Source organism: Sus scrofa, chromosome 14, assembly GCF_000003025.6.
Source record: "Sus scrofa isolate TJ Tabasco breed Duroc chromosome 14, Sscrofa11.1, whole genome shotgun sequence".
In the NCBI taxonomy this organism is placed as follows: Eukaryota; Metazoa; Chordata; class Mammalia; order Artiodactyla; family Suidae; genus Sus; species Sus scrofa.
Genome location: NC_010456.5, coordinates 114509545 through 114535123, shown reverse-complemented (window position 1 = coordinate 114535123; position 25579 = coordinate 114509545). Strand labels below are relative to the sequence as shown.

Here is a 25579-nt window from a genome sequence, read left to right as displayed (position 1 = left end):
AGATGCAGGCTCTGGACTGGGCTGCTCCTCTCTGCAGGGCTGCTTCCCCTGGGTGTGAGAGCTGGGGCAGAAGTGAGGCCTGAGCCCAGACCTCGTTCAGAGGCCTCTCGCTCTGCCCTTCCCTCTCCTTGGACCTAGTCACACTTCCCAGCTGAGAAACCCATTTGAGGGTACGGTAGGGGAGGGGGGAGCTTCCTGACACTCCTGGAAGCAAACTAAACCGGATGGGCCTCACTCATCTCTCCCTTCCCAGGCCCTGCCCCCAGGCTCTAAGGTTCCTCTGGCCCTGGGCTCCCAGGCCAGCCAGCACCCCCAGGGGGCTTTGCTCCTAGGAAATATTTCTGGGTCCTTCAGAAGCAGCTCAGCTGTGATAATGTGGTCCAGTTTCTCTTCTCTGCCTGTAACCCTGAAGACAAGAGATGGTCCCCTGTTGGGCTGTGGGCTGTAGGGACCACCTCCCCAGCCTCCCACACCTCGTAGCCCCAGACCCACTATGGGCAGGAGGTGTGTTCTGAGCTGTCTCCACCAAGGGGATTGACTGGGGTAGCCAGGCGCTCATAAGACAGTTGCTCAGAAGGCAGCACATGGTAGGGTGAAGATTGGTCTCTGCTGAGGGTAGGATGAAGGTCATTGGCCACATAGACTTGAACCTTCATGTGGCCTGACAGGACAGAGCCGCCCCCGCCCCCTGCACACCAGTCAGGGGGCTGAGCTCTCCCTTTCTGTCTTGTTAGGTCAGACAGGACTGTGTGCCTGGACGTGTTTGCCCAGATTCTCTGCCTCTAGACTTTGATGGTCTCTGAGCAATGGAAACTGGAGCCAAGCCCCTCAAAGCAGCCACCACAAGTCTGCATGTGGACGCTAGCGAAAAGGCGGGCTTCTAACCTAAACCACTCGCCCAAAGGTTATCTACAGGGCGGTGAGGGGTTTTTTTTAGTTTTCTGAAAGGACCAATAAAACCACTCTGAGCTGCTTCATCCAGTCAGCCCTCGTCCCTGTGGCTTAGCCCTTCTGCCAGCGGAAGCTTCAGCTGACAAAACCCTGCTGAAAAGGTTCCACCTTAAGAAGGCTTCCAGACACCCCCTTAACTATGCCGTTTCCCAGCATCCCAGGCTCTGTGTTGATCCTCATTTCCTGTCGTTCTCCTCCACCCCCACCCCCCACATACACAGCCTCCCTCTCTCCCCATCCTCCTCCCTTTCCAGTTGGCTTCCCTCTGGAGTCATTCCGTGCTCCGGAGCTGGAAAGCAGATGCGAGCAGAGTTGGACCCGAACACACACAGCCGCTCCTGATTCCCTTGCGCCTCCCCGCCTGGAATCTAATTTTATCCGCGTAACACTGAAGGGGCACATCAGGGCCTGTAACAGGAGCACTCAGGACAGTGAGCAGTCCTGGCCGTCACTCCCCTGAGACTTTGCTCCCCATCTCTGCACGCTGTGCTCCGTGGCCGCCAGAGTCGTCTTCGTCTTTGCTCCAAGTTCTGGGCCAGATGCTGCCAACAGCTAGCTGTGTGACCCTCTGCTTCTCGCTTTGCTTCTCTGAGCCTTGATTGTCGGCTCGTATGTAAGATGAGGCATCATCACGAGTTGCTCTTGCCCACCTCTGAAATTCTGTGCTTCTGTCTGCCCTGCTGGCTCCCTGACTTCTATCCGTTTGTTCACTGAGGTCTGCCTTCTGAGCTCCAAAACGGGGGACCAGACGGACAAGCGAGGGTCAGCCTGCCATTTGTGTGACGTGAACATGAGAGACCACCTCCTGCCTGAGTTTTCCTGCAAAGCTCAACACCTTAGAAACTTTAACTTTTACCTTTTTCTCCCCACAATGAACCCCCCAGAACAAGGTCAGATGGGAGGCAGGGGGGTGGAGGGATTGTCAGACATCTGGCATGGAGGAGCCGTTCCAGAGAGCCAGCCGTGTCCCAGGGAGCAGGCGAGGACATGGCACCCCAGACTCCGGGGCATTGGCCAGCTATGGCTAGACCAGGCAGTAAGCTCCCGGTGGGTTTGGGTAGAAGCTCAGCATCATGGGGGGGAAAGGGAAAAGCTTGTTTTCAGAAGTCAGCAAATCCCCTAAAATTAAGTCAGCCCTGTCATTTGCTTTTCGCTCTTGTTTATGGGTTTTTGGTTTTGTTTTTGTTTTGTTTCCTTTTGTTTTTGTTTTGCCATACCAAAGTCTTTAATTTTATCCAGTCATGTGCTTTATTTAGTCTTTTCATTTATGGTTTCTGCTTTGGGAGTTCCACTTAGAAAGAATTTCTCAACCCCCAAGATGAAGCCAATATTCGTGACTTGTATTTTTAATTTTGTTGTACAGTCATGAGGCCAGAGTCTCACTTGTTTTTTCTTCTCACTGGATCGTCGGTCGTCCCAAATCACTCATTGACCCCACTGCTTTGAAATGTCACCTTGCGCGTTGTTCTGTTTGTGGGCTTATTCTGTGAAGTTGGTTTGTCTGCATCTCCTGCAGTGATGCCAGTTCGTCCCCTCATGCGGTCACTCTTTATAGACATCTTCCCAGTTGGTCTCAATGTGTCTGCCCATCTGGATAAATGTCTGCAGCTACTCTCTCCCAGCATTTTGCAGAAGAGAAATAATGGAGCTTCAGGATAGGCACTGGTCCAAGGTACCATAGACCAGACCTCGGGTTTCCTAGCTCCCACCCGTCCTGCCCTTTCACCTCTCTGATCCTTATTTCCCTCTCCAATTGGTCATTTAACTCTATACACCTTCTCATGTCTTAGCTCCAAGAACTGCCCTCTGCTGTGTTGAGGCCATTGCAAAGCCTACTTTTTTGGGCAACCCAAAATTTGAGGCATCTTCTCATCTCAAGGTCCCATGTTTGCCTGACTTTGCAAACTAGGAGAGTCCACACCAAGAGGGATCAGGCAAAGAGCAAGAGAGAGGAAGACGTGCTGTTCTAGGTGCCTTTCCACCTGCCCTCAGTTCTCATTCTCTCCAGAATAGAGGCTTTGCCCAGTGTCTTGTGGAGCACAGCTGGGCAAGGCCAGATGGAGCCTGGGGCCCGGCAATGGGGCTCTTGTGACACCTTGTCCCACTCCTCCCCGCAGATACCTGGGCAAAGAGGGCTGGGCGCCCGCTTCCTACCTGAAGAAAATCAAGGATGACCTGCCAGCACGGAAGAAGAACCTGGCAGGCCCCGTGGAGATCATCGGGAACATCATGGAGATCAGCAACCTGCTGAACAAGAAGGCGTCTGGGGACAAGGAGACCCCCCCAGCTGAAGGCGAGGGCCCAGAGGCCCCCATCGCCAAGAAGGAGATCAGCCTGCCCATCCTCTGCAACGCCTCCAACGGCAGCGCCCTGGGCGTCCCGGAGAGAACCGTCTCGAAGCTGGCCCAGGGCTCCCCGGCTGTGGCCAGGATTGCTCCTCAGAGGGCCCAGATCAGTAAGAGCCCCACTGACCCCGGAGCCTTTAGGGAAGGGGCATGAGGTGCAAGGGGAGCTGGACAGGTGTGCGTGGTTCCCCCTGTCATTCCCTCCCAGAGATGCAGGCTGACCCCTGACCCCAGCCTCGCTTTGCCAGCTTGTCTCATGCTAATCTCAAGCGTGAGGAATTCCCATTGTGGCTCCGTGGGTTATGAACCAGACTAGTATCCATGAGGATGCAGGTTCAATCCCTGGCCCTGCTCAATGGGCTAAGGATCTGGTGTGGCCATGAGCTGTGGTGTAAGTTGCAGACGCATCTTGGATCTGGCATTGCTGTGGCTGCGGTGTAGGCCAGCAGCTACAGCTCCGATTTGACCCCTAGCCTGGGAACCTTCCTATGCCTCAGATATGGCCCTAAAAAGCAAAAAAAAAAAAAAAAAAGCCTGGACAAGGCAATTCCTTCCATGTCCTCCACTGAAGATAAACTGCATGAGTATATGAGCCGGCAGTGTTCCCTCTGCCACTGGTAGAGAGCCAGGAGTGGCCACTCAGATAAGTGCAGTCACCCAGGCCGTGAGATGGGAGCCCTTAGGCAGGGCTGCTTTCTGAGTGACAGCAAGAGAAGAACATCTCGCCCTACTCCTCCTTCCCTGTCACCTTACTGGGAACCTGGGACACTTGGAAGGGCGGCTGTATCTCTCCACACATTTTCAGTGGCATTTTCTTCCAGAATCACCTTCTTTCCTACCAGAGAAGCCTGGTGCAGGGGTGCCTGTGGTTGAGGGTTAAACTATTCTATGTTATGAGAGACCAGCTTCTGTTTGTGTCCAACCGTTCTTCAAATCTGGAGGAAAGCTGTTTTCTAGTCTGGTTGTGAGCTTGGTTAAGTTAGCTCTGTGCCTGAAACCTTTGGCACAGTCCATTGGGAAATATTTTGAGGGTGCCCCCTCTTGCCTGGCACTGTGTCAGCCCCTAAGGATTTGGTAGTGAGCAAAAAAGAGACCTGGTCTCTCTTTCTAACCCTGAAAATCTGATAAAGTTATTTACCCTTGGCCCTGAAAAATGCCCCTATGTTTGAACATTTTAGCATGTTCACGGATCCCTTAGAACATAGTCAAGGATGCTTAAGGTTCTTTGACTTTGCACTGAAGTTCAGCTCTAGTGCCTGCAGCGACTGAGAGCGTGCGTTCTTTGTAAATGCAGGACAAAGGCAGGAACTTCCCAGGACCAGGAGGTGGTCACGGCCAGGGAAAGCACTGTTGTCTGGCTGGGATTTCTGAAGCTCTGCTTCCTTCTTCTAGGCTCCCCAAACTTAAGGACAAGGCCTCCACCTCGCAGAGAGTCCAGCCTGGTATGTATGCTGAATTTCTTCTCCCTTTCCTGTCCCTTTTCTGGGGCGCACTCTAGCAGCCCCCGTCACTTGGCTGTCTCTATGCAGAGTCCATTGGTCCAGCACTTCGCCAGGGCTGTGCCAGGGCTGGGCCAGGGCTTCCAGCCTCATGATGCCGGGGGCAGGGAGGGAAGCCTGGGGATCCCAGCCTTCCTGGGGTCTCACTGGACAGTTTATAATAAAAAACGCTCTGCATTCCAAAGCTAAATAAATCCACCCCAGCCACTGCACTGGCAGACATAAACATTTAGACTGGCTGGCGAGAGTGTCCGGCCAGGGCATTGCCAGGGGCTGGAAATGGGGCTGCTGTCCATGTGAGCCTGGAAGCTGTTCAGCTTTGCCTTCCTTGCTCGGAAGTGCCTGATGGATGTGGGGTTGGGAGGGTGGGCAGAGGGCAGTCCAGTGAGCATCCTCGGGGAAGGAGGGTAGTAAGTGGCAGGGATTGGCTCAGGCCGAAGCTCAAAGAGACTCGGTGCTGCCTGGGTCCCTGGCGCCTGTGGGCGAGGTTTCTTGGCCTCCAGACCATCAGGGAGGCAGATGTACTCTCAAGATGCTGGGGCCGAGAGCCCTAGAGCAGAGAACTATTATCTGGGTGATGGGATGCAGTGGAAAGAATGGGGCTTTGAACCTACCAGGCATAGATTCACATTCCACTTCTGATGCTTAGAAACAGCGAGCCCCTGGGCAAGTTGCATGCCCTCTACAGGCCTCAGTCTCCTTCCTTACAAGACAGGGACAATGGCAGCCACCTCCTAGGGCTACTGTAAGGATGAGATGAGGTTGTGTGTGCAGAGAGCTGGCCATCAGCTTTCCATGTCCTGTGTCAGCTCTCTGTGCACTGTGTGTAGACAAGGATTCTGAAGTCACATCTGAGCTTTGCAGGGAGACTTACTGTGATCAGTGACATCTGTCCCAGGGAGGCAGACAACAGCAGTCAGATTGGACCTTCCTTAAACAAGACTTTTGAAGAGTCATTTGGCCCCTAGAGATGAGACCATCTTTGCCCTGGCCATGAGCCCCAGTGGAGAGTCTAGCTCATTTTACGCAGTTGAACAGCAAGTTCTGTCTCCTCTCCTCCCATCCCTCTGGTGATTACTTTCAGGCAGACTTGATTTTGGCAAGAATGGGGCGATTCCTTGCACACTTACCAAAAGCAGAGTTTGCTGAGTCAATGCTGCTCATTCTGCCAAGGCCCGGCTGACTCCCACCTGGCGGGGGGTCCAGGCCACCCCTGCACACATGCCTGGCTGCAGGGCCAGGCACCAGGGCAGGGAAGGTTGACCAGATCATATCTGGCCCCTCAAAACCAGCCTTCCCCCACCATTCCCTCACTCTGACCCAAGGCAGCTCAGTTGCAAGTGGCAGGATTAGAACCTGCTGAGCCTTGAAGGACAAGGCAGGTTAAGAGGACTAGGATGGTGTTTCATGAAGAGGGTCCAGCCTGGGCTGCTGTCTATGGAGCGCTTCCTGTGCCCCATAGATGGACCAGAAATGTGTTCATGATCTTGGGTTCCCTTTGTGGCTCAGTGGTTAATGAACCCCACTAGTAGCCATGAGTACTCGGGTTCGATCCCTGGCCTCGCTCAGTGGGTTAAGCATCCAGCATTGCCGTGAGCTGAGGTGTAGATCACAGATGCGGCTTGGATCTGGTGTTGCTATGGCTGTGGTGTAGGCCGGTGGCTACAGCTCTGATTCAACCCCTAGCCTGGGAACCTCCATATGCCGCAGGTACAGCCCTAAAAAGACAAAAAAACCTGTGTTTGTGATCTCATGACCCTAGTTCCATTTTGCAGATGAGGAAGCTAAGGCTCAGGGAGGTCAAGGGCCTTGCCCAGGGCCCTGCAGCTGGTGAATTGCTGAGTGTCCAGCTGCAAGGCAAAGGTTCTTTGAAGTCTTTCTGCTACACTGTAGCCACTTCCTCCCCCTAGCCTAGCAAACAAGTACCTTTTTTAATAAAATTGTTTTATTTTAACCCCTTTGTATGACACCAGGACATACTGGGAGTCACAGGGAGGCACCAAAATTGGCCAGAGTAGAGACCAGCCAAAGCTGGAATGTCCTCTCCACGAGGGCAGGGGGGTGTCCCTTTGATTCACTCTTGGATGTCTGGTGCCTTGGACCAGTGTCTGGCACCCAGTAGACACACAGCAAACATTTGTAAAATGAATGGATGAGGTTCACAAGCCGTGGGCTGTGGCCACAGTCTAAATCTCCCTGCCTGTCAGGCCTAGAATTCAAAGTGCCAACATCTTGGAAACATTGAGGCTGCCGAGCGTGTTCCTCCCCACCCCAGAGCCAAGGATTCTATGCTCTGTGCTTGCCTGACCAGTTGGCATCATCCCGATGGCCAGCCAAGGTCTCTCCTCACATCCCAGCCCGTGCAGCCGGGCGTCACCCTTCACCTGAGACTCCTCTGCCGGGAGCAATGTGCACAGACAGGCTTTCTTACAGGTTTCTCTGCTTCTTAACTTTCATTTTGGGACCTAGCCGCTGAGGCTTCTGAAAGCTGGATTCCAAAGATGTAAGGATGGAAATTTACTTTGTAACTAGATGATCATTTACATGGCTTAGACGAGTCTCAACTGAATCCTAGGGATTCTTAGCATGGTCAGGGGAGTGATCTCTTGGAGAGACACCCTGAGACTCAGGTGATAGATAATCCTCAGGTCAGCTGCTTTCCAGCTGGTGTAACTCACCACTGTTGAGGTTCTGATCAAGTGGGTCTCCCTCACTGAGTCTTTCTCTGCCTTAGGGATTCCAGCTGCCGAAGCCGCCAGAGCCCCCTTCTGTTGAGGTGGAGTACTACACCATTGCCGAATTCCAGTCGTGCATTTCTGATGGGATCAGTTTTCGAGGTGGACAAAAGGCAGAGGTGAGCCTGGGGCCCCCACAAGGTTAAGAGTTCCCCATTTATGTCCTGCTGGCAATGTTCCTGAAGCAGGTGGCAGGGTGTGGGGGGGTGTTGGGCAGGAAAGGTGCAGAAATAAGACCCACAGGGATGAGAATTTGCCTAAAGCCAGTAAGTGTCACAGCCAGGACTAGAACCCCCGCCTCATGCCTCCACCCAGCTCCCCTCACAGCAGCATTCCCCAGAGCATATTACAGGAGCTTGTGAGGGGGAATTAAAGGGCTTCTGGGATCAGATGAGTTTGGAGGACAGTACATTAAACAAAACCCAGCCAGCTTTGTTTTTGGGGGTTTTTGTTTGGTTGGTTGGTCGTGTTTTTTTGTTTTGTTTTGTTTTTGTCTTTTGTCTTTTGTCTTTTTAGGGCTGCACCTGCAGCATATGGAGGTTCCCAGGCCAGGGGTCCAATCAGAGCTGCAGCTGCTGGCCTATACCACAGCCACAGCAACACCAGATCCGAGCCACGTCTGTGACCTACACCACAGCTCACAGCAACACCAGATCGTTAACCCACTGAGCAAGGCCAGGGATCGAACCCACAACCTTATGGCTCCTAGTTGGACTCGTTAACCACTGAGCCGCAACGAGAACTCCAGCTTTGTTGTTTTGATTGCAAAACTTCTTAGAGCCTTTGATATGGGGGTGGTACTGTGTGTCTCTAAGACGTGATTAGAATCGGCAGCATTGCCTAGACTTCCTCTCCTGGGAGCACCTGGGGGCCGGGATTCTGCACAACCCACATTAGGAAGCTGTTCTTGAGAGAATGTGGTGCAGGGAGCCAAAGTAAGGTACGGAGGACCCCGACTCTGGCCACATCCACACCACAGGCACCTTTGACGTTTGATGCAGTCCCTTCTCCCCCAGGCTTTGATGATTTCTCTCTGAAGACAGGATAACAGGCCCTGTCATGCTCCCCCCACCCCCACCTGTCTCAGCACTTACAAAGTGCTACTTTGTGGCCAGCACTGTGGCATTCCAGGGGCCAGAGACGATCCATGGCTCAGACCTCTTGAGTGGCTCTGGGGAGTAATGGAGTTAACTCCAGTCGATTCCTGTAAAACCCTCGGAAGAGTAATCGGGCTGCCTCTGCCTGCTGAAGAGGTGATGTCCTCCTTGCAAAGGTCGGAAATCACATGGCCGGAACTTAGAACTAAGCCTCCAAGAGACATCATTCTCTCAGGGGTGCTTATGTGTCTGGAAAAGCCTACACACTCACAGTGGAAGAGAATGGACGTGCTTAGGATCTAGCCGAGCATGAATTTTGCGTATGGCGTGGGCAGAGCGAACAAAGGCTGGAATACAGGACCTAAGGAAGGTCGGGGGCTGCAGAGGGCGGCCTCAGGCAGAGCTTGCCTTTGGTGGTCTCTGTCCTCCCTTCCTTCTCACCCCTCTTCCCCCGTGCCAGTGTTCTCAAGCTTCCCTTCCCCTCCCTGGGACCTCTTCCCTCAGCAGTGTCCCACAATTCAAAATTACAGGTGTCCCCCTGTATGCGTACGGGATTGGTCCCACAGCCTCCAGGGGATACCGACATCCTGGGATGCTCAAAGCCCTTATGTGAAATGGCTTAGTGCAGTCGGGCCTCTGTATCCATGGATGCAGAACCTGCAGCAGTGGAGGGCCACCTGCATCTTCCATTTATGGTCCCCAATCTGAATGGACCTCAGGACAGCAGCAACCACATTCCTGGCCTTTCACCAGTCTCAAAGAGCAGTTAAAGGGGAAGCTCTTTAAGACAAAACTGTAGAGACTGAAAACAGATCAGTGGCTGCCAGGGTCGGGATGGGGTTGGCTGTAAAGGAGTAGGAGGAAATTTGGGGGCAGTTGACCACACTGTCCTGTGTCTTGGTTTTGATGGTGGTTACACAACTGCATACATTTGTCAAAATTGGCAGAAACTAACATGAAAAGGGGTGGAATTTTGCTGTATCTAAGTTATACTTTAAATAAAATAGAAGAAAAAAAATTTTTTTAAAGAGAAAGCTCCTCAAGGAGTTCACACTAGTTTATACTAACATGGAGATGACTGAAAGCCCGTCACCCTCCCACAGGAAGCGTATTCAAGCCAAAGAAATCTCCCAGCTAGCGGGATTTCACTGGGATTCCCCAGGTGGTGAAACGCCCATGGCAGTGGCGAAACCTTGGAGGCTCTGGCCTCGGGCCTTGCCCCCCAGTTCCACTCACCTGCACCCTTCTATTCCCTTGTGCCGAGAGACCCTTCCCAGGGTCACCAAGGGAGGGCCTAGCAGTGTGGGGTTGTGAGGAGGGTGGAAGTGATAGAATGGGCCCGTAGTGAATTGGGTTTTGTGGGGACAGGAAACAGTGTATCTTCTAAGTTCTGGGAAAACTTTATGGGGACTCGGGAGGAGCAGGAGAGGGGGCCTTCGATGGCGAGTGGGAGCCCCCATCCAGGAGGTGATGGAGGGCTGGGTGTGAATTCTGGCCCATCGTTACTATGCTGGATCCTGGACAACCTGCTGAGGGGCTCATCTGTGAAATGGGGATAATGTCTCCTAGAGCCATTGTGAAGCTCCTAGGCCGGCACATAGTAGGGCTCCAGTGATCCTCCCAGCTCACTGGCCTGTCTGCCCCTTCCCCCTAGGTCATTGACAAGAACTCGGGTGGCTGGTGGTACGTGCAGATCGGTGAGAAGGAGGGCTGGGCCCCCGCGTCGTATATTGATAAGCGCAAGAAGCCCAACCTGAGCCGCCGGACGAGCACCCTGACGCGGCCCAAGGTGCCCCCGCCAGCACCTCCCAGCAAGCCCAAGGAAGCCGAGGAAGGTCCAGCAGGCACTGGCGAGAACCAGGACTCCCCGCTGAAGCTCAAGTACGAGGAACCCGAGTATGACATCCCCGCCTTTGGCTTCGACTCGGAGCCGGAGCTGAGCGAGGAGCCTGCGGAAGACAGCGGCTCTGGAGACAGGAGGCCCGCCCAGCCGCACCGGCCCTCGCCCGCCTCCTCGTTGCAGCGCGCCCGCTTCAAGGTGGGTGGGTCTGCTGAGGATGTGGCCCTCGAGGAGGAGACCATCTACGAGAACGAGGGTTTCCGGCCGTGTGCAGAGGACAGCCTGTCGGCCAGACGCTCTTCCCGGGACAGTGACTCCCCGGGTGGCTCCCCACTGTCCCTTGCCAGGAAAAACTCCCCCAAATCGGGTTCCCCCACATCGTCGTCACTCCTGAAGCTCAAGGCAGAGAAGAACGCCCAGGCAGAACTGGGGAAGAACCACTCCTCAGCCTCCTTCTCCTCGTCCATCACCATCAACACCACCTGCTCCTCCTCCTCCTCCTCTTCCTCTTCCTCCTTGTCCAAGAACAGTGGGGACCTGAAGCCCCGTTCTGCCTCGGACGCGGGCATCCGTGGCACTCCCAAGGTTGGGGTGAAGAAGGACCCCGACCTGAAGGCTGGGCTGACCTCCTGTGCCCGGGCCAAGCCATCCGTTCGGCCCAAGCCGTTCCTGAACCGCGCAGAGTCCCAGAGTCAAGAGAAGATGGACATCAGCACTTTACGGCGCCAGCTGAGGCCCACGGGCCAGCTCCGGGGCGGCCTCAAGGGCTCCCGGAGCGAGGATTCCGAGCTGCCCCCCCAGACAGCCTTCGAGGGTCCCAGTGAGGGGTCCAGGAGGGGCTCAGCTGACCTCATCACCCTCCCCGCCTCCACACCCCCGTGTCCCACCAAGAAGGGGCGGGAAGGGCAGGCCACCTCCTACATGACATGCAGTGCCTACCAGAAGGTCCAGGACTCGGAGATCAGCTTCCCCGCAGGCGTGGAGGTGCAAGTGCTCGAGAAGCTGGAAAGCGGCTGGTGGTATGTGAGGTTTGGGGAGCTGGAGGGCTGGGCCCCCTCCCACTATCTGGTGCTCAGTGAGGATGAGCCACCCGACCACCCAGGCAAAGAGCCGGACACAGTGGCGGCCAAGAGCAAGCAGAACGAAGGCAAGTCAGACAGCCTGGAGAAGATCGAGAAGCGGGTCCAAGCGCTGAACACCGTCAACCAGAACAAGAGGGCCACGCCGCCCATCCCCTCTAAGCCTCCTGGGGCCTTCGTCAAGACCTCAGGTGCTGGGGCCGTGAAGATGAGGAACGGCGTGCGCCAGGTGGCAGTGAGGCCCCAGTCGGTGTTCGTGTCCCCACCACCCAAGGACAGCAACCTGTCCTGCGCCCTGCGGAGGAACGAGTCGCTGACGGCCACCGACGGCCTCCGAGGCGTCCGCCGGAACTCCTCCTTCAGCACTGCCCGCTCAGCGGCTGCAGAGGCCAAGGGCCGCCTGGCCGAACGGGCCGCCAGCCAGGGCTCGGACCCCCCTCTTCTGCCCACCCAACGCAACGGCATCCCTGTGTCCCCTGTGCGCCCCAAGCCCATTGAGAAATCGCAGTTCATCCACAACAACCTCAAAGATGTGTACGTCTCGATCGCAGACTACGAGGGGGACGAGGAGACGGCGGGCTTCCAGGAGGGCGTGTCCATGGAGGTCCTGGAGAGGAACCCCAACGGCTGGTGGTACTGCCAGATCCTGGATGGGGTGAAACCCTTCAAAGGCTGGGTGCCCTCCAACTACCTGGAGAAAAAGAACTAGCGAGAGGTGGGCGGGCGTGGGTCCTTCCAGCCTTCGTGTGGGTGAGCGGTGGGATAAGACAAAAGGGATGTGGGAGGTGGGAGGGGTGGGGGAGGAAACTAAACCTGCAGAGCGTGCCACCTTGAAGACACTCCCCTCCAGGCTGTCCCCCAGCTGGAAGGTAGGGTCTGGCAGGGGCCCACACTAAGCACAGAAGGTAGTGGGCAGGGGCGCCCTGGGCCTGGGGCCGGGGCGAGAAAGCTGAGCCCCACGTGAGCACCTTGGGGACTTTGACGATAGACTCCGTGCCATTTGGGACAGGCCATGTGGGAAAATCCAATTTGTGCCTTGGCTGCAAATCTGGAAAAGATGTGGTTGTGGGGGCCTCCCGTGCCCTGCCCCTGCCTAGCCTGGTTTCAGTTGCCCCTCCCCAGCCCCCTCCCCCAGAGATATAGCCCTTGTATCATTTTAATCTGTGTTTGTGAATTAGCCTGGTTCCCAGGGATTGCTGCCACCGGTGAGGGTGGTAGGAGACACTGCCGGGGCTTGGAGGCATCTTCTGGAAGCTTAGGCTGTCCCAGGGCCAGGCCACTGTCCATGTCTGTTAGTCGAAGAAAACGCACTTCCCCGGGTGCCAGCAAGGACCACCTTTCTTAGCCATCACTGCCGCTGGCCTTGAGGAGAGAGCCCACCCTGCCCGGGGCTCCCCCTGGAGGACCGCCAGCCCCAGAGTTTACAGAGGGAGTGGGTGGGGCCGTCGGTCTCTTCTGTCTGCACAGACTCGATGTTGAATATTTCTGGGTGGGCAGTTCTTTTGCATGTTTCAGAAGAGGTGTGTTGCTTTGGGGCTTCGATGTCGGGCCTTGGGTTTTCGTCTTATTTTAGGGGTTGTTTGGGGGCCCAAAGGCGATCAGCCTCACGGGACAGGATGGGGAATGGATGGCCTTTCCGTCGTACTCTTGTGGGAGGTGGTTTGGTATGTGCTTCGCCTTCCTCCCCTCCACAAGCCAAAGTCACTTCATTTGGTTTCCGCTGTGTGGACAGTACTGGAGCTTGGCCACAGGGATTGCAGGCTGGAGAAGCTCTGGTCCCGGTCGTGGCAAAGCAGAGCCACTGCTCTCCTGGTTCCTGCCTGGTCGCGGTCGGGCAGAGCCCTCCCCGGGGAGGAGGGCGGCGTTCGGGGGTGGGGGAGGCGGTGTACGTTCTCCTGTCCAGGCAGGATCTGAAGCCTTATGGGTAGGCCATGGAGAAGCAGACCTCACCACCGCCACCGCGGGCCCAAAGATCCCTGGGCCAGAAGCCAAGCTGGTCTTCCCGAGGGGCAGTGCCCCTGTGAAGAGAGAAGGGAGAAAATAAAGTCCCTGTCAATTCCGGGTGATGTCTTCCGGTCGCTGACGCTTCCGAGGCCAGACCGGCTTCCCCAAGGACTCACTCTTCGCGGGGAGTGGATTTCCGCACGTGCCTTTGATTGTGGACAGATCGGGGTTCACAGCCACCCACTGAGCTGCCGATCCCGGACTGAGGAGGAGAGGCCCGCCCTCCACCCTGCTCCCCACCCGGGCGGTGTATGTCGTCCCGAGAACAGCACGGGATCCGCACCTCGTGCCCCCAGCCCCCACGCACCCCCACCCTCTTCCCTCACCGTATACTGATGCCCGGCAGCTCTAGCAAACTGTTCCCATTCTTGGTTGAAAGGGCCGTGGTGAGATTTTTGCTTCCTTTTGGTTTTGTTTGTTTAAATGGAAATTAGTTATTTTCTTCTGCTGGACAGTATTAAATAGAGCAGGATGTTGAGTTAATCTGCTAGATTGCAGTACTAATGGTAGAGGTGTAGTGTCTTCATATTAATATTATTTGGACTTATTTGAACAATAATGATAAAGAAGTGGTTCATTACTTTTTAATTAATGCACTTTAATAAAGGTGGAATGGAAAGAACCCCAGAGAGCAAAGTGCATTACTTAAAGATGCAGTATATACTCTTCTCATTTTTAAGCAGCACATATTTATTAAAAGAAAAAAAAGTAATTTATGATTATTTAAAATAAAATTTAAAAGTAGAGTGACTGTCAGGTTGAAGGACCTTCCATGTAGCTATCTTCCAGGGGGAGAGCCCCAGCGGCCTCACTCCTCAAAGTCTGCACTGAGCCAGTTCAGTCAATAACGCGCCAGCCAGGCCAAGAAGGAGTGCAGGATGCACCTGCCAAGCACAGAGCATCTCAGTCGGACTGGACCACAGCACTCCCCAGAGCCTGCCTTTCCCTGCCCTTCCTCACTGTACTACCCCCCGGGGCTCTCCACCACCCACGAGGCTCACATTCTCCCCACCCTGCAAGGATCCTCTCTCCTTCATTCCCAGTGCCCTAAGCACTAAGTCATTACACGTGAGCTCCAAGGTCACTCACTCCATCCCATCCCCTCCTGTTAGTGCAGCCCAAAGTCAGAAATTAGCTTCCCCCAAATGACACAGCTAATTAGGAGCAGACCCCACTGCCTCCGCCCCTGTACTCCTCCCCACCCCCGTTAGAGTTTATCGTATGGTCATCATGTTTACAGCGTGCCAGCCAGCCCTAAGGTTGGCTGGGGGTTGCTCAGGCGTCCAAGAAAAGTGGGAGATGCTGCCACCTGGTGACAGCTGGATATGTGGATAGTGAACAGGGATTGCCGTACCCCTCTTCACCCCTCGCCCCCTCACCATCACCCTGACTCACAGCACAGCACAAACCCTGCAAACCCAAAACGATGATTAATACTTGAAGCAAGAAGGGTGCACGCCAGTCCCTCTCAGACATGGCCAGGGGATGCCAGGCCTTGGACCCCTGGACTCCTGGCCCTGCCCAGGACAGGAGGGCTTTTTCCTAGAGCTACTGAGCTGCTTTGTGACGTTGGAGGGTACTGCCGGCAGCAGGTAGAGGAGGGAGGGGCCTGTGGCTCTGACCCATCTGGAGGAAGACCAGATCAGACAAAAAAAAGAAAAAAAGAAAAATCTCAGCCGTGTCCAAACCTAGTTTTCCATTAGTTGCGATTGAAAAATGTGAAATGACGTTGTATTGCTGTATACTGCAACTTTAATCATAAATGAGCCCTTCTGAGGTCATTATTGAGGTTTATATAATGCCCGAAGATGCATCATCCGGTGCTTTTTCTTTCAGTTTAAAGACTTTTTTTCTTTTATTACAAGGGAAAAAGATGTCTTCATCTCTCTCCCACTTTGTAACAGGGGCCTGGCTGGACTCCCCGGCCCCGTCGTGCTGTTCCCACAAGGCCAAGGGACACCAGGGCAGCAAGAGGGAGGCAGAGGGGCAACCCGAACAGCAGGTGTGCCACCTGCCCCTGCTGTGACCAGGCCCTCTGGCCAGCCCTTGGCCTCATTCACCCCCAGCCTGGCCCCGCAGGCTCCTCTTTCTTCCTCCCGTCTCCATCTTGACGAAGGCATTATATAGCATCGTTTTAATCACTTTCAGATGTTAGAGCAGCATATTTTACTGGCATTTATAGCCATGGCTTTCCTCGGCGAGGCATGTTACTACTTTTATCATCTAAGGCAAAAAGTCAAGGGAATTTCGGTCAAGCATTATTTTCATATTACTAGTATTTGCAGAGTAGGTGTAGAACTATTTAAGTTTAGACCTTCGTTTGGTAGTTTGTTTTTTTAAGGAAAAAAAGACAACGTAACCCCTATTTTTCCTGTTTTTGTATTTAACTAATATATTATTTCTTTCAGGTTACTCACTTCCCCTACCCGCTCCAAATACTTTGCATTCTCAATCGAAAATGAAAACAATCTGAGAGACAGGAAAAGTGCAATATTATTGAGAGGGATGCCAGGGCTTGTTGGAACGGTGGCGGGAGGCCGAGCGGCCCCGAGTGTTGCTAGGGGGAGGCGAGGCTCCTGGAGGGAGTCATGCTTTGGAGCCAACAGGTGACCTGGGTCTTGCTTCCCCCCCCTCCCCCCACTTCTCTGACAGGAGGGCAGGGGTCCCCGCCAGAGGGCAGCCCCTTCTGCTGGGGGTCACCCACCGGGAAGAAAGGGATTCAGGGAAGTGGTATGGGGCGCCCAGCTTCCCGGGGCGCCAGCCCTCGGCGCAGAGCAGGGACCTCCAGGAACTGCTCTTTGTTTTCATTTCCGTTGTTTTTCAGCCAGCTGCTCAGAAAGACCTGTCTTAGAAATCACCGTCCGCGGTCCCCTCTCACCCCAGTCGCCTACGTTTGGGCCATGATCCTTTTGACGTATGTTTGAATCTTTCTAACACTATGTAACCTCAAGTTCAGTTTATGGGCAGGAACCCTAGATGTAACCAAATCCTTCTGGGGGGATGTGGGTGCCTCGAGCCCGACACCCGCTGTGACACACCAGTTCCCACGAGCCTGCAGCCGGGCCTGGTGCTGAGCCGGGGCTACCCATTCATCTCAATGACTTCAGCCGGAGGCGTGAGCCCTGCTTCTGCTCAACACCCCGACAAGGTCTCGGAGAAGCGTCGGAGGAGCCTGCTGAGGTCTCTGCAGACAGAACTTCCCACAACAGGTACCGAGCTGCCAGCCCCCAAGTGGGTGCTGGTAGAGAGAGCAAGAGAACAGGAAGGCTCTGGGTCCAAGCCCTTGGAGCTCTGCCCCTCCCGGTGACAGGGACATCCTTGCTGGCTCGTCCCCTCCACCACCTCCAGTACTGTATGCTTGCTGCTCCAGCCCGTCTGGTGAATTTCTGTACAAATACGGATCTGGCGCCCAGAGTGGGCCTGTGCCCCCGCGTGTGGGTGTCTGTCCTTGGAGCATATGCATCTGTATGTCCCATCGTCAAGAGTCTCAAATGCAGAGCTCCCAGGAAAGAGAACCACCCACATCGCTCAAGAATTAAGATTCCCTCACTTTTTTGAGGGCTGTGTGTTGTCAGGAGTGCGTGTGTATGTGTGTCTGTGTCAATGAGGAGTGTGTCTATGGTGTGCGTGTTTGTGTGTGTGCACGTGTGAGTGCATGTGTGCAAGTGTTGGTCATTTCCCACTTGAACTAAATACCATGGGGTTCGAGGAAAAAATTACTGGGCAAGCTGTCTCCATTGAACAAGTCCTTGGCATTGGGCAGGCCCCACGGGACTCACAGCTTCTGGCAGCAAGTGTATGTGTTATTCACACACGTTAATTCTGGCTGGAGAGTGCAATGTGTCTTTTTTTTTTTTTTGTAATTATTTTATTAAGTATTTAGTTGGAAACTTCACACTGGCATTAACAGATCTAGCAGAAGCATCCTAGGCCACTGTCCCAGGCTCCAAAGTGAGGATGTGGGAAGGAGATGCCACTGGGTGCGGAAGTGCCACCACCTGCACTCATGTCTAATGGGCTGACTGCCAGCCTTTGCCGTGCATGTCACCACTGTAGGAATCCCTGCGTTGTGAGAGCTGCTGGCCCTCGGTTCTTGTGTTCAGGGAGACAACTTGGTCACCATGAGCTCAGCAGACCTGCCTGTCCATCAGCAGTTCTGGTCTAGACTGCAGGTCCCCAGACACTTCATGGGAATCATGTGGAGAGCTCCCCTTTGGACGTTACTGAGTTGTTGGCCTAAATCTTGGTCTCTGTTTGAGTCAGCCTCTGGTTCTCAAGCTCAGTGATCAGAGCCAGTGACAAAAGGGTGAGTGACCTATAGCTTCGTTTCAGAAAGAACAGCCCCACTGATGTTGGCTTCCCTCCTGTTGTGTCCCATGCACCTGGTCCCCAGGCCAGCAGCGGGCACACTGGTGCCTATAGAAGGCATAGAGGACTCTGCCTCCCTAGGCCTTGGTCCCAGCCTGCCTGTAGCATTGGTTTTATGATGCGATCCCCCTTCCCCAGTCCCATCTTTTCAATCTTGAGTTTGCTCTTGACCTTGACAATCAGCCCCCCCATCCCAGAATGTAGTGGCCTTTGAGAACAGGTCCCTGCAATGAAGATCTCTCCTTTGCTCCCATTTCCATCCTAGCAAATGGGCTGGACCACAGGAGGCAGGAGAGAAAGAGGAAGAATTATCATTTTAAAGCAGAAATATGGATGGAGCATGTTGGAGGCAAGTGAGAGGCACGTTGGTGAGATGAGTGTGCGTGTTCGGGGAGGCTGCAGCTTACCGTCCCTTCCCTGGGAAGGTGGCTTCCAGAAGAAAGTGCCTTCTAGGCAGAAAGGGAAGAGTGTGAGAAGCCTGAGAGAGTCTGGAGTTTTGTCTTTATTAGAAGGAAAAAGTTTCTGAATGTTTTCAGGAGGAAGAGAGCAGGTAGGGAATTTAATGGTTCAGCATCCAAGGATCCAGCCAGAACAGGTTGGAAAAGCCCCAAGATTTGGCTGTAGAAGAAGATGGCCTGAGGAAATAGCCACATGCTAGGCTACAAGCTGGGTTCTCAGCAGGTTCTTAATGGCCACTGATTTGCTTAGCGGAGAGGGGAAGTTGCCAGCAACAGACCCATCTCTGAGTCTGGAGGCCCTGGCTCCAGAGCCTTCATCCGTTTCCCAGGTTCCAGGCTGTTGTGCCCACCTTCCTTTCTTTGTCCAGTCCAGAGCTGGCCTCTCTAACTGCTTGAATCTGAGACCAGTAACCGTAATGGGTCATGCACTAGGGACCCACCACCCCAAACTGGAGTCCCAGGGCCCAGACACCATCATGGGTATCTGGGAGGAAGGCACCCTCACTTGCTCTTCTAATGATTCAGTGTGCCGAGCCAGCCTGCCTGGTGTGACTCAGAAGATGGGATGCGAGGTACACATCATTTTTAGTGGCCTATGACCAAGGCATACTGCTCTTAAGTCTTTCAGAGAAAGATGGGTAAACAAAGCCACCATTCTTGAATCTGCAGCATGTTCTTGGCAACAGGTTTCCTTTAAGTCCTTGACACAGGATGGGAAAAGGGTTTCACTCTGGTTACAGGAGCTCTGCAGGAAAGTGACTTTAGAGAAGGCAAATGTGAGGGGCAGGTTCGTGAGCCTGGGTTTGTGGGCCGCGTGGTTGCACGTAAACTGCTAGATGTCTCTGGGGCGTTCTTCACGGTGTCCCCTCGACCCCTCCCAGCTCCTGGTGGGCTCTGCAGGGTCTGAAGGAGGCTGTTCCCTCTTCCTCCCTCAACAGAGAAACCGAAGAAAAGGACTTTGAATTCAGTGCAGTCAATTTGAGTGCTAGAAAATTTCCAGAATCAATGGTGGTGCTATACTGTCTCCATGTTTCTAAGATTTTTAATTGTGTTTTTTTTTTTAATTGTTCTCATCACAAACACGCAGCGTCCTTAGGGAAGAGACCCCACCCCTTGACCTGCCACTTTCCAGGTGTCCTTTATCATTTTGACGGGACTCTTTGGTCTGCAGAAAATAACTGTCTTGGCATGCTTCTAGACTGTAAAATTTGGGTTGTTTTGTATTTTGTTTATGTTTACATGCATCTTGTATTTCCTTGAAAACTAAATAAAGTTTTTGGCCTTTTTAACGGAACAGAATCACCTTCTGCTTCTCCCTGCCACCAGAACACCCAGGCAGCTGAATGGCAAAAGCCATCCTATATCAAATGCGGCCTGAACAGCCGGATTTCAGGCCCTCTCAGGACCCTGGAGGGGTGGGGGGAAGCAGGTAAGTTCCCACCCTTGCTGGTAAGAAGTGTGCTGAAGCTCCTCCCCTTCCCCACCTTCGGGAGGCTTTCTGGGCAATGGCCAAGGCTTTGAGAGAGAGATGCAGAACTTGGGGCCAAAGACCCCACCCAGCGGGCCAAGAGGGCCCCTCAGCTTGGAGCCCCCTGACCCTCCCCTCCTTTTGATGGACAGTCTGGGTGTAGGGAGGGGCCTATGGCTGTTCAAGGCCAGGCGGAGGCTGGGTAGCTTGAGCATCCTCCCAGGAGAGAGGGCAGGAAGACAGGCATCCCTGTGCCTCGGGAGGTCCAGTCTGCCAAATGAGCTCAATTCCCACGCTGCACCTGCACCACCTCCGCCACCCCCAGTTTCTGAAGCCACCCAGACGTACTCAGCTCCACCTAGGTCTTTCCAAAGGCCCTTAGCCAGAGGCCTCCCTTTTCTGCCCAGCTCTGCCACCCATTTTATATAGCTGCCTGCACCCACCGAAGTGGGGGAGCCGGTGGTGCAACTGAGCTTCCAGCCTGAGGCACGCGTCTGGGCCTGGGGTGAGGGATAGACCCACCCTGTTGTCTGAGTGGGAGACCCGCTATCCTCCCTTTAGCCCCTAGGTGGCGTTGCTCCTCCACAAAGGTTGCACATCAGGTGTGGGCCCAGCTCAGCCCTAATAGTAGCCTGAGCAGGCCTCACAGACCCAGCAACCTGAGGCCACCGCAGGGCAATGGCTTCTCCCTTTCAGCTCACTTGGCATCCTGGCCCTGCTGCCCAAGCTCCAGGTAACCTCCAGCCGCCTCCCCTGTTCTCTCCTGGGTCTTTTCTGGTGGTTGACTGCCCCCCACACTGCACAGCACAATTCTCAGGCTGGTACGAAATCACCTTTATTCACAATCACGGTGACCCAGGTTCACAAGGAGGCAGCAACTACCCTCGTACTAACAGAGACAATGGGACGGATGGCTTCCTCTCCCTGACCCTCAGGCCACACAGCCCCTGCGTGTAAGAACTTGCCTTGCCTCCAAGATGAGACCCCAGATGGGATGGGGCCACTGCCCGCCCGCCTCACTCCACGCCGGCAGAAGGGGTCCATGAGGTCAGTGACTGGGGAGAACTGTGACTCCCCAGAGTCCCGCTGCAAGGCAGGTACAGACAGGGGCGGCCTGGCATCCTGACCACACCACCCCATGGCAGCCACCACCAAAGAACTCTCGAAAGTCAGAAAGTCTGCTCCCTCAAAACAATCATTTTACAGAGGCGGCAGCTGAGGCTCAGAGAGGCTGTGACCCAGCCAGGGCCATGCAACGGGTCAGCGGCCAGGTCTAGAATCCCATGCCCTGCCAGCCCTATGGCAAAGCGGTCTCTGAGGGGTGTAAAAAAGCCATTTTAGGGGGCAGAGGGCTGGGAGGCTTGGGGGTGAGCTGGCCCCAGCCCATGGACTAGCAGGACAGGGCCTGCAGGGCTGAGATGACTACAACCTAAGAGAAGCTGGGGGGGGGGGGGCTCCCTCACCCCAGACTCGGGAATAAGAACTTCAGAGATGCTGAGACCTATCCCCTTCCCTTCTCATCCTTCCTGGGAGTGGAGAGCTTTTCCTAGGAACAGGCTCCCTGCCCTTCCAGTGCCGTGGCCAGCAGGGCTTCCCTCCCTCAGGCTGCCCAGAACTTATGTTCTTACGGAAGCGGGGGGTGCTCCTGGGCCTCCTGATGTATATGAGCCAATGAGGAGGACCTCACTCCAGCCCGAAAAGGAAGGGCATTTTATGACTCTGGGGGATCCACCTGTCTGGGGTGCTGCAGGGGTTCTGTTGCCTTTTTCTATAAAATGGACGCAATTTGCCAGAAGGCCTTCTAATTCAGTCCCTTTTTAAGGAGATCTATTTCATGGTAAACAGTTGGCTGTGGACTTCTGGGCTGGAATCTGGGGAAGATCTTGAGTGATGACTACCTCTGCTGGCCCCTCAAACCAGGCACCCCGCTCACCAGGGCAGCATTTCTAGGGGACTGAGGGATGGGAATTCACCCTCCTGCCAAATAACCCCTACCAACCCAATAAATAAATAAATAAAGGAAAAAGGCTACTCGTACTCCAGGGAACCCCCACCCCCACCCCAGGATCCTGCCCCATCCTGGGATGCTGCAGCCTCTGAGTACCAGCCAGGCCCAGAACAGCACTGAAATGGGGAAGGAGGGGCCACAGATGTAGCTGCACACCTGTTCTTTAGAGAGCCTGACAGAGGGCAGACCCTGCTTTCCAGCCCATACCCGGGGTGGCCCCAGGGCAGCAGCATCCAGCGACACCATTGGGCAGAAAGGCTATGACCAGGAAAGGGCCCTCCCCATCTCAACCAGGCCGAGGGCTAGGGACCCAGAACCTGGAGGCTTCTGTGCCTGTTTGTACATCCATCCCAGGTAAATGGGAGACATACAGTATGGATGCTGCAACCTGCCCAGGATGAGAGGTACCCACTGGCCTTCTTACCCCTGGCTGCCAGACCCAAAGGGCAGGGAAGAAAGGAAAGAGAAGGTAGGTAGAGGTCAGACAGTAAGGCAGCAGCTTGGGAGCTGCCTGCCTAGGGCAGCTGTTGAGCAGGTTGTGCACTGCTCAAGGGCAGTTGGCTAAGGGAGAAAACGGAGGCTGACGACAAAGTCCACACTCTACTAGCCAAGCCACATGTCCGTGCTCAGGGCCACATCTGCTCCGAGGAAGGGATGCACTTTCCAATTCTCACAAAGGTGCCACATGGGCTAGGGAGACCTCCTGGGAATCAACCCCAGATGGGGAAGGACCAGGACCAGGTTAGCCCCTCAGCGTGCAGGGGAAAGCAGGCAATTTGCTTCTGCCCTGCCTCTCTGCCTGATACCCACTTCCTCCCCACACCTTTAGGGGCTCAGTTTCCCAAGTTTAATGAGAAGGGAGAAGAGTTTCCAAAATGAGGAAGAAGAGAAGGGACCCTGTTGACTTGCCCCTCAGCTGGAGCTGTGCCTGCGGGCCGGGCACCGTGACGGGCTAGGAGCTGCGGTAGGTCTTGATGATGTCTTTGATGGGGCGGCGGCAGATGGGGCAGCAGGCGTGGAGCGCCTTCTTGAGGCGCAGGCCGCAGGCGTAGCAGAGGCACATGTGGCCACACGTGTAGATGACTGTGTCCACCGCGTGCTCGTAGCAGATGGTGCATTCGTCGCTCCACGGGCCCGCGCCTGGAGTCACTGGCGACTCGGGCAGGCTCACCGGGGAGTTGGGGGCTGTCCCTGGGGACAAGGGGATGCCCACCAGTCAGGAGGCGACATGGCCCAACCTGGTCCCAGGTTCATGAAGAGAGCCCCCTGGCCCCTCTCCCTGCCCTTATCAGGACTGGCCTGTTTACCCTACAACCAACTTCCTGGACACGGAGGGAAAAGGATGCACTCTGGGCAGCCCCACTTCTGGCGCCTCAGTGCCCAGGCCAGGGGCCAGGGCGTCCATGAGACGGAAGAGGAGGGAAGGGTGGAGGAAAGAAGGGGGCCAGAGACCCCTCCTGAGCTACCCTTTGGTGTTCCCATGCTAACGAAGTCCTCTGGAGAGAGCTGCCCAGCCAGGGGACAGGATGGGACACACCCCGGAAGTCACTACTCAACTAGGGTTCCCTGGGCCCTTCTCCAGCTCCTCCTGGACCCAGTCCTGATGCAGAGGCTGCATGCCTGCCTCAGCCGCGGTGGGAGTGGGGTTCTCACGGTGGGAGGTCTGCACAGTCACCACGGAACTGGAAGGACGTACTTACCACCTGCAGAGCTACCCAGAGGTCCAGAGCTGCACGTGCTTAGCAAGGGGTCAGAGAGGCGGATGCCCAGCGTGCTGGGCGACGTTGGTGTGGAGGCAGGGGAGCAGGGAAGTGATGGGACACCCCGCTCTGCCAGGATGGTGGAGCCTACAGAAAGGGAGAGAGGGAAGGACCAGCTCGTTACTCAGGCTCACTGGGAGAAAACTCGTGTCTCCATCCCTCCATTGGTTTCCCAGGAGAGAACTGGATGGTGCAGACTGACCCCACAGCCCAGCCACTAGGCTCAGGGTACCCTGCCCCAGCTTTCTGTTCCCGCCTACAAACTGGAGAACCACCCCAACATGCTCTGGTGTTACCACATCAGCCATCTCTAAACAAGCCCCCTGCCTAGAATCCCACCCCCACCCTTCCCCATGTTCCCTTCACCTTCAAGGTTTCCCATGCCAGAGAACAAAGCCTTCCTCCTGCCCAGGCTGGCCCTTCTAGCCCCAGCCTCACCACTGTATCCAGAGCCCTGTGCTCTCCATCCCTGTCCCCAGATATCACCCCCTTCTCCTCAGTATTGGCACCTTTGAGATGCCCACACCATCTCCCACACTTACTCTGTCCAACATTCCTTTTCTTCATTCACTTTCCTCTTTGCTCCCTTCCTTCCTCCCCCCTTGCTGAGAGCCTACCAGGCACCAAGCACTGTGTATACATAAACCTGGGAATGAGACAGATAGAGCCTTTGCCCTCAAAGAGCTAACTATCCAGGGAGACTCAGAGCGCTACCCTGAATCCCCTCCTCTGGGCAGCCTTGACCCCTCCCAACCACATCTCTCTCTAGCACTGACCAGCCACACACACCATGCATGAAGCAAGCAACTACAGAGCCTAGGATATCATTTGTTCTTTGCCCCAAGAATGAAGCTTTGTTTCCCTAGTTAAACCATGAGCCTTCTGAGAACAGGAAGTCTGATTCACCTGTGACCTTCTTACAGGGCCCTAAGATAAGTGCTCAAGGGGACTTTTTTTTTTTTTTTTTTTTTTGGTCTTTTGTCTTTTTAAGGCCACGCTCGTGGTATATGAAGGTTTCCAGGCTACGGGTCAAATCAGAGCTTCAGTTGCTGTCCTATGCCACAGCCACAGCAACATGGGATCCCAGCTGTGTCTGCAACCTACACCCAGCCCATGGCAACACCAGGTCCTTAACCCACTGAGCAAGGCCAAGGATCAAACCCTCATGGACACTTGTAGGGTTTGTTAATCACTGAGCCATGACGGAACTCCGCAAGGAGGTATTTTTATTATTATTCATTCTAATTCATTAAATAGTTTCTAAGAATACTCATTAGATGTCCACAGGATTTCTCATATTAGTGGTAACAGGTTTCAATTCTCATCTCCTTTCAGAAAGTCATCTCTCTTATGTGCTTTTCTTGCCTTATTGCACTGGCTAGCATTTTCAGAACAATACTATAAAGCACCTCTACCATATTCATGACTTTAATGTTTCTAGTGCTTCACCATTAAGTATGAAATTGGCTATAATTTTGAAGTGAGAGAAATCTCTTTCCATTCTCAGTTTACTTAAGCCTTCAACAAACCAAAGCATTCCTCTACAAGGTTAAAAAAAAAAAAATCACCCTTCTTACACTGTTACTGATTTGTTCTTCCTTTGGAGTCAGGATCCCTCAATACCAATTTGCTAGTTGAAATGTCCAATTCTCCAAATATCTTGGGAACATTCTGTTTAACAAATATTAAATTCTGAATGATTATTCTTCAACACCCACCTTGGCCTATTTCCTTTTAGGGACATTTAAGTCCTAGGTTTTTTGTTTATTTGTTTTTTAAGCTTCTCCTTTGCTCCAGTCTAGTAAGCCTCTTTGGGCAACAGAAGCCTCACTGGAAAGCTACTTATCTATTATTAGATGGTGCTGAAGCAAGACAGTACCTTGCCCTTATGTAATTTCCTTCATCTGAGGAGCAGTGTCTCATGGTAAGTGTAGCCAAATATCTTAGTACCTTAGCCTGATTTTTTT

At 54.2% G+C, this 25579-nt stretch overlaps 2 protein-coding genes across 18 annotated transcripts in view; one reads left to right on the top strand and one right to left on the bottom strand.

Moving 5' to 3' along the window:
- The window catches only part of SH3PXD2A (SH3 and PX domains 2A), a 261793-nt gene extending 242128 nt beyond the window's left edge, over positions 1 to 19665 (top strand). For all 9 annotated transcript variants that reach the window (XM_021072762.1, XM_021072764.1, XM_021072763.1 and 6 more), the window contains 4 exons: positions 3069 to 3406; positions 4689 to 4738; positions 7530 to 7649; positions 10282 to 19665. In XM_021072762.1, coding sequence (XP_020928421.1) covers positions 3069 to 3406; positions 4689 to 4738; positions 7530 to 7649; positions 10282 to 12255 — 2482 coding nt within the window. In that variant the 3' untranslated portion in view covers positions 12256 to 19665. The remainder of the gene's footprint in view (positions 1 to 3068; positions 3407 to 4688; positions 4739 to 7529; positions 7650 to 10281) is intronic.
- The window catches only part of NEURL1 (neuralized E3 ubiquitin protein ligase 1), a 78827-nt gene continuing 72658 nt past the window's right edge, over positions 19411 to 25579 (bottom strand). For 5 of the 9 annotated variants that reach the window (XM_021072772.1, XM_021072770.1, XM_013983704.2 and 2 more), the window contains 2 exons: positions 23553 to 23699; positions 20662 to 23043 (listed from right to left, as the gene is read on the bottom strand). In XM_021072772.1, the coding sequence (XP_020928431.1) occupies positions 22805 to 23043; positions 23553 to 23699 (386 nt within the window). In that variant the 3' untranslated portion in view covers positions 20662 to 22804. Of the gene's footprint in view, positions 23044 to 23552; positions 23700 to 25579 lie in introns of all 9 variants that reach the window. The other 4 variants (XM_001926877.5, XM_021072773.1, XM_021072771.1 and 1 more) reach the window with 1 other exon arrangement.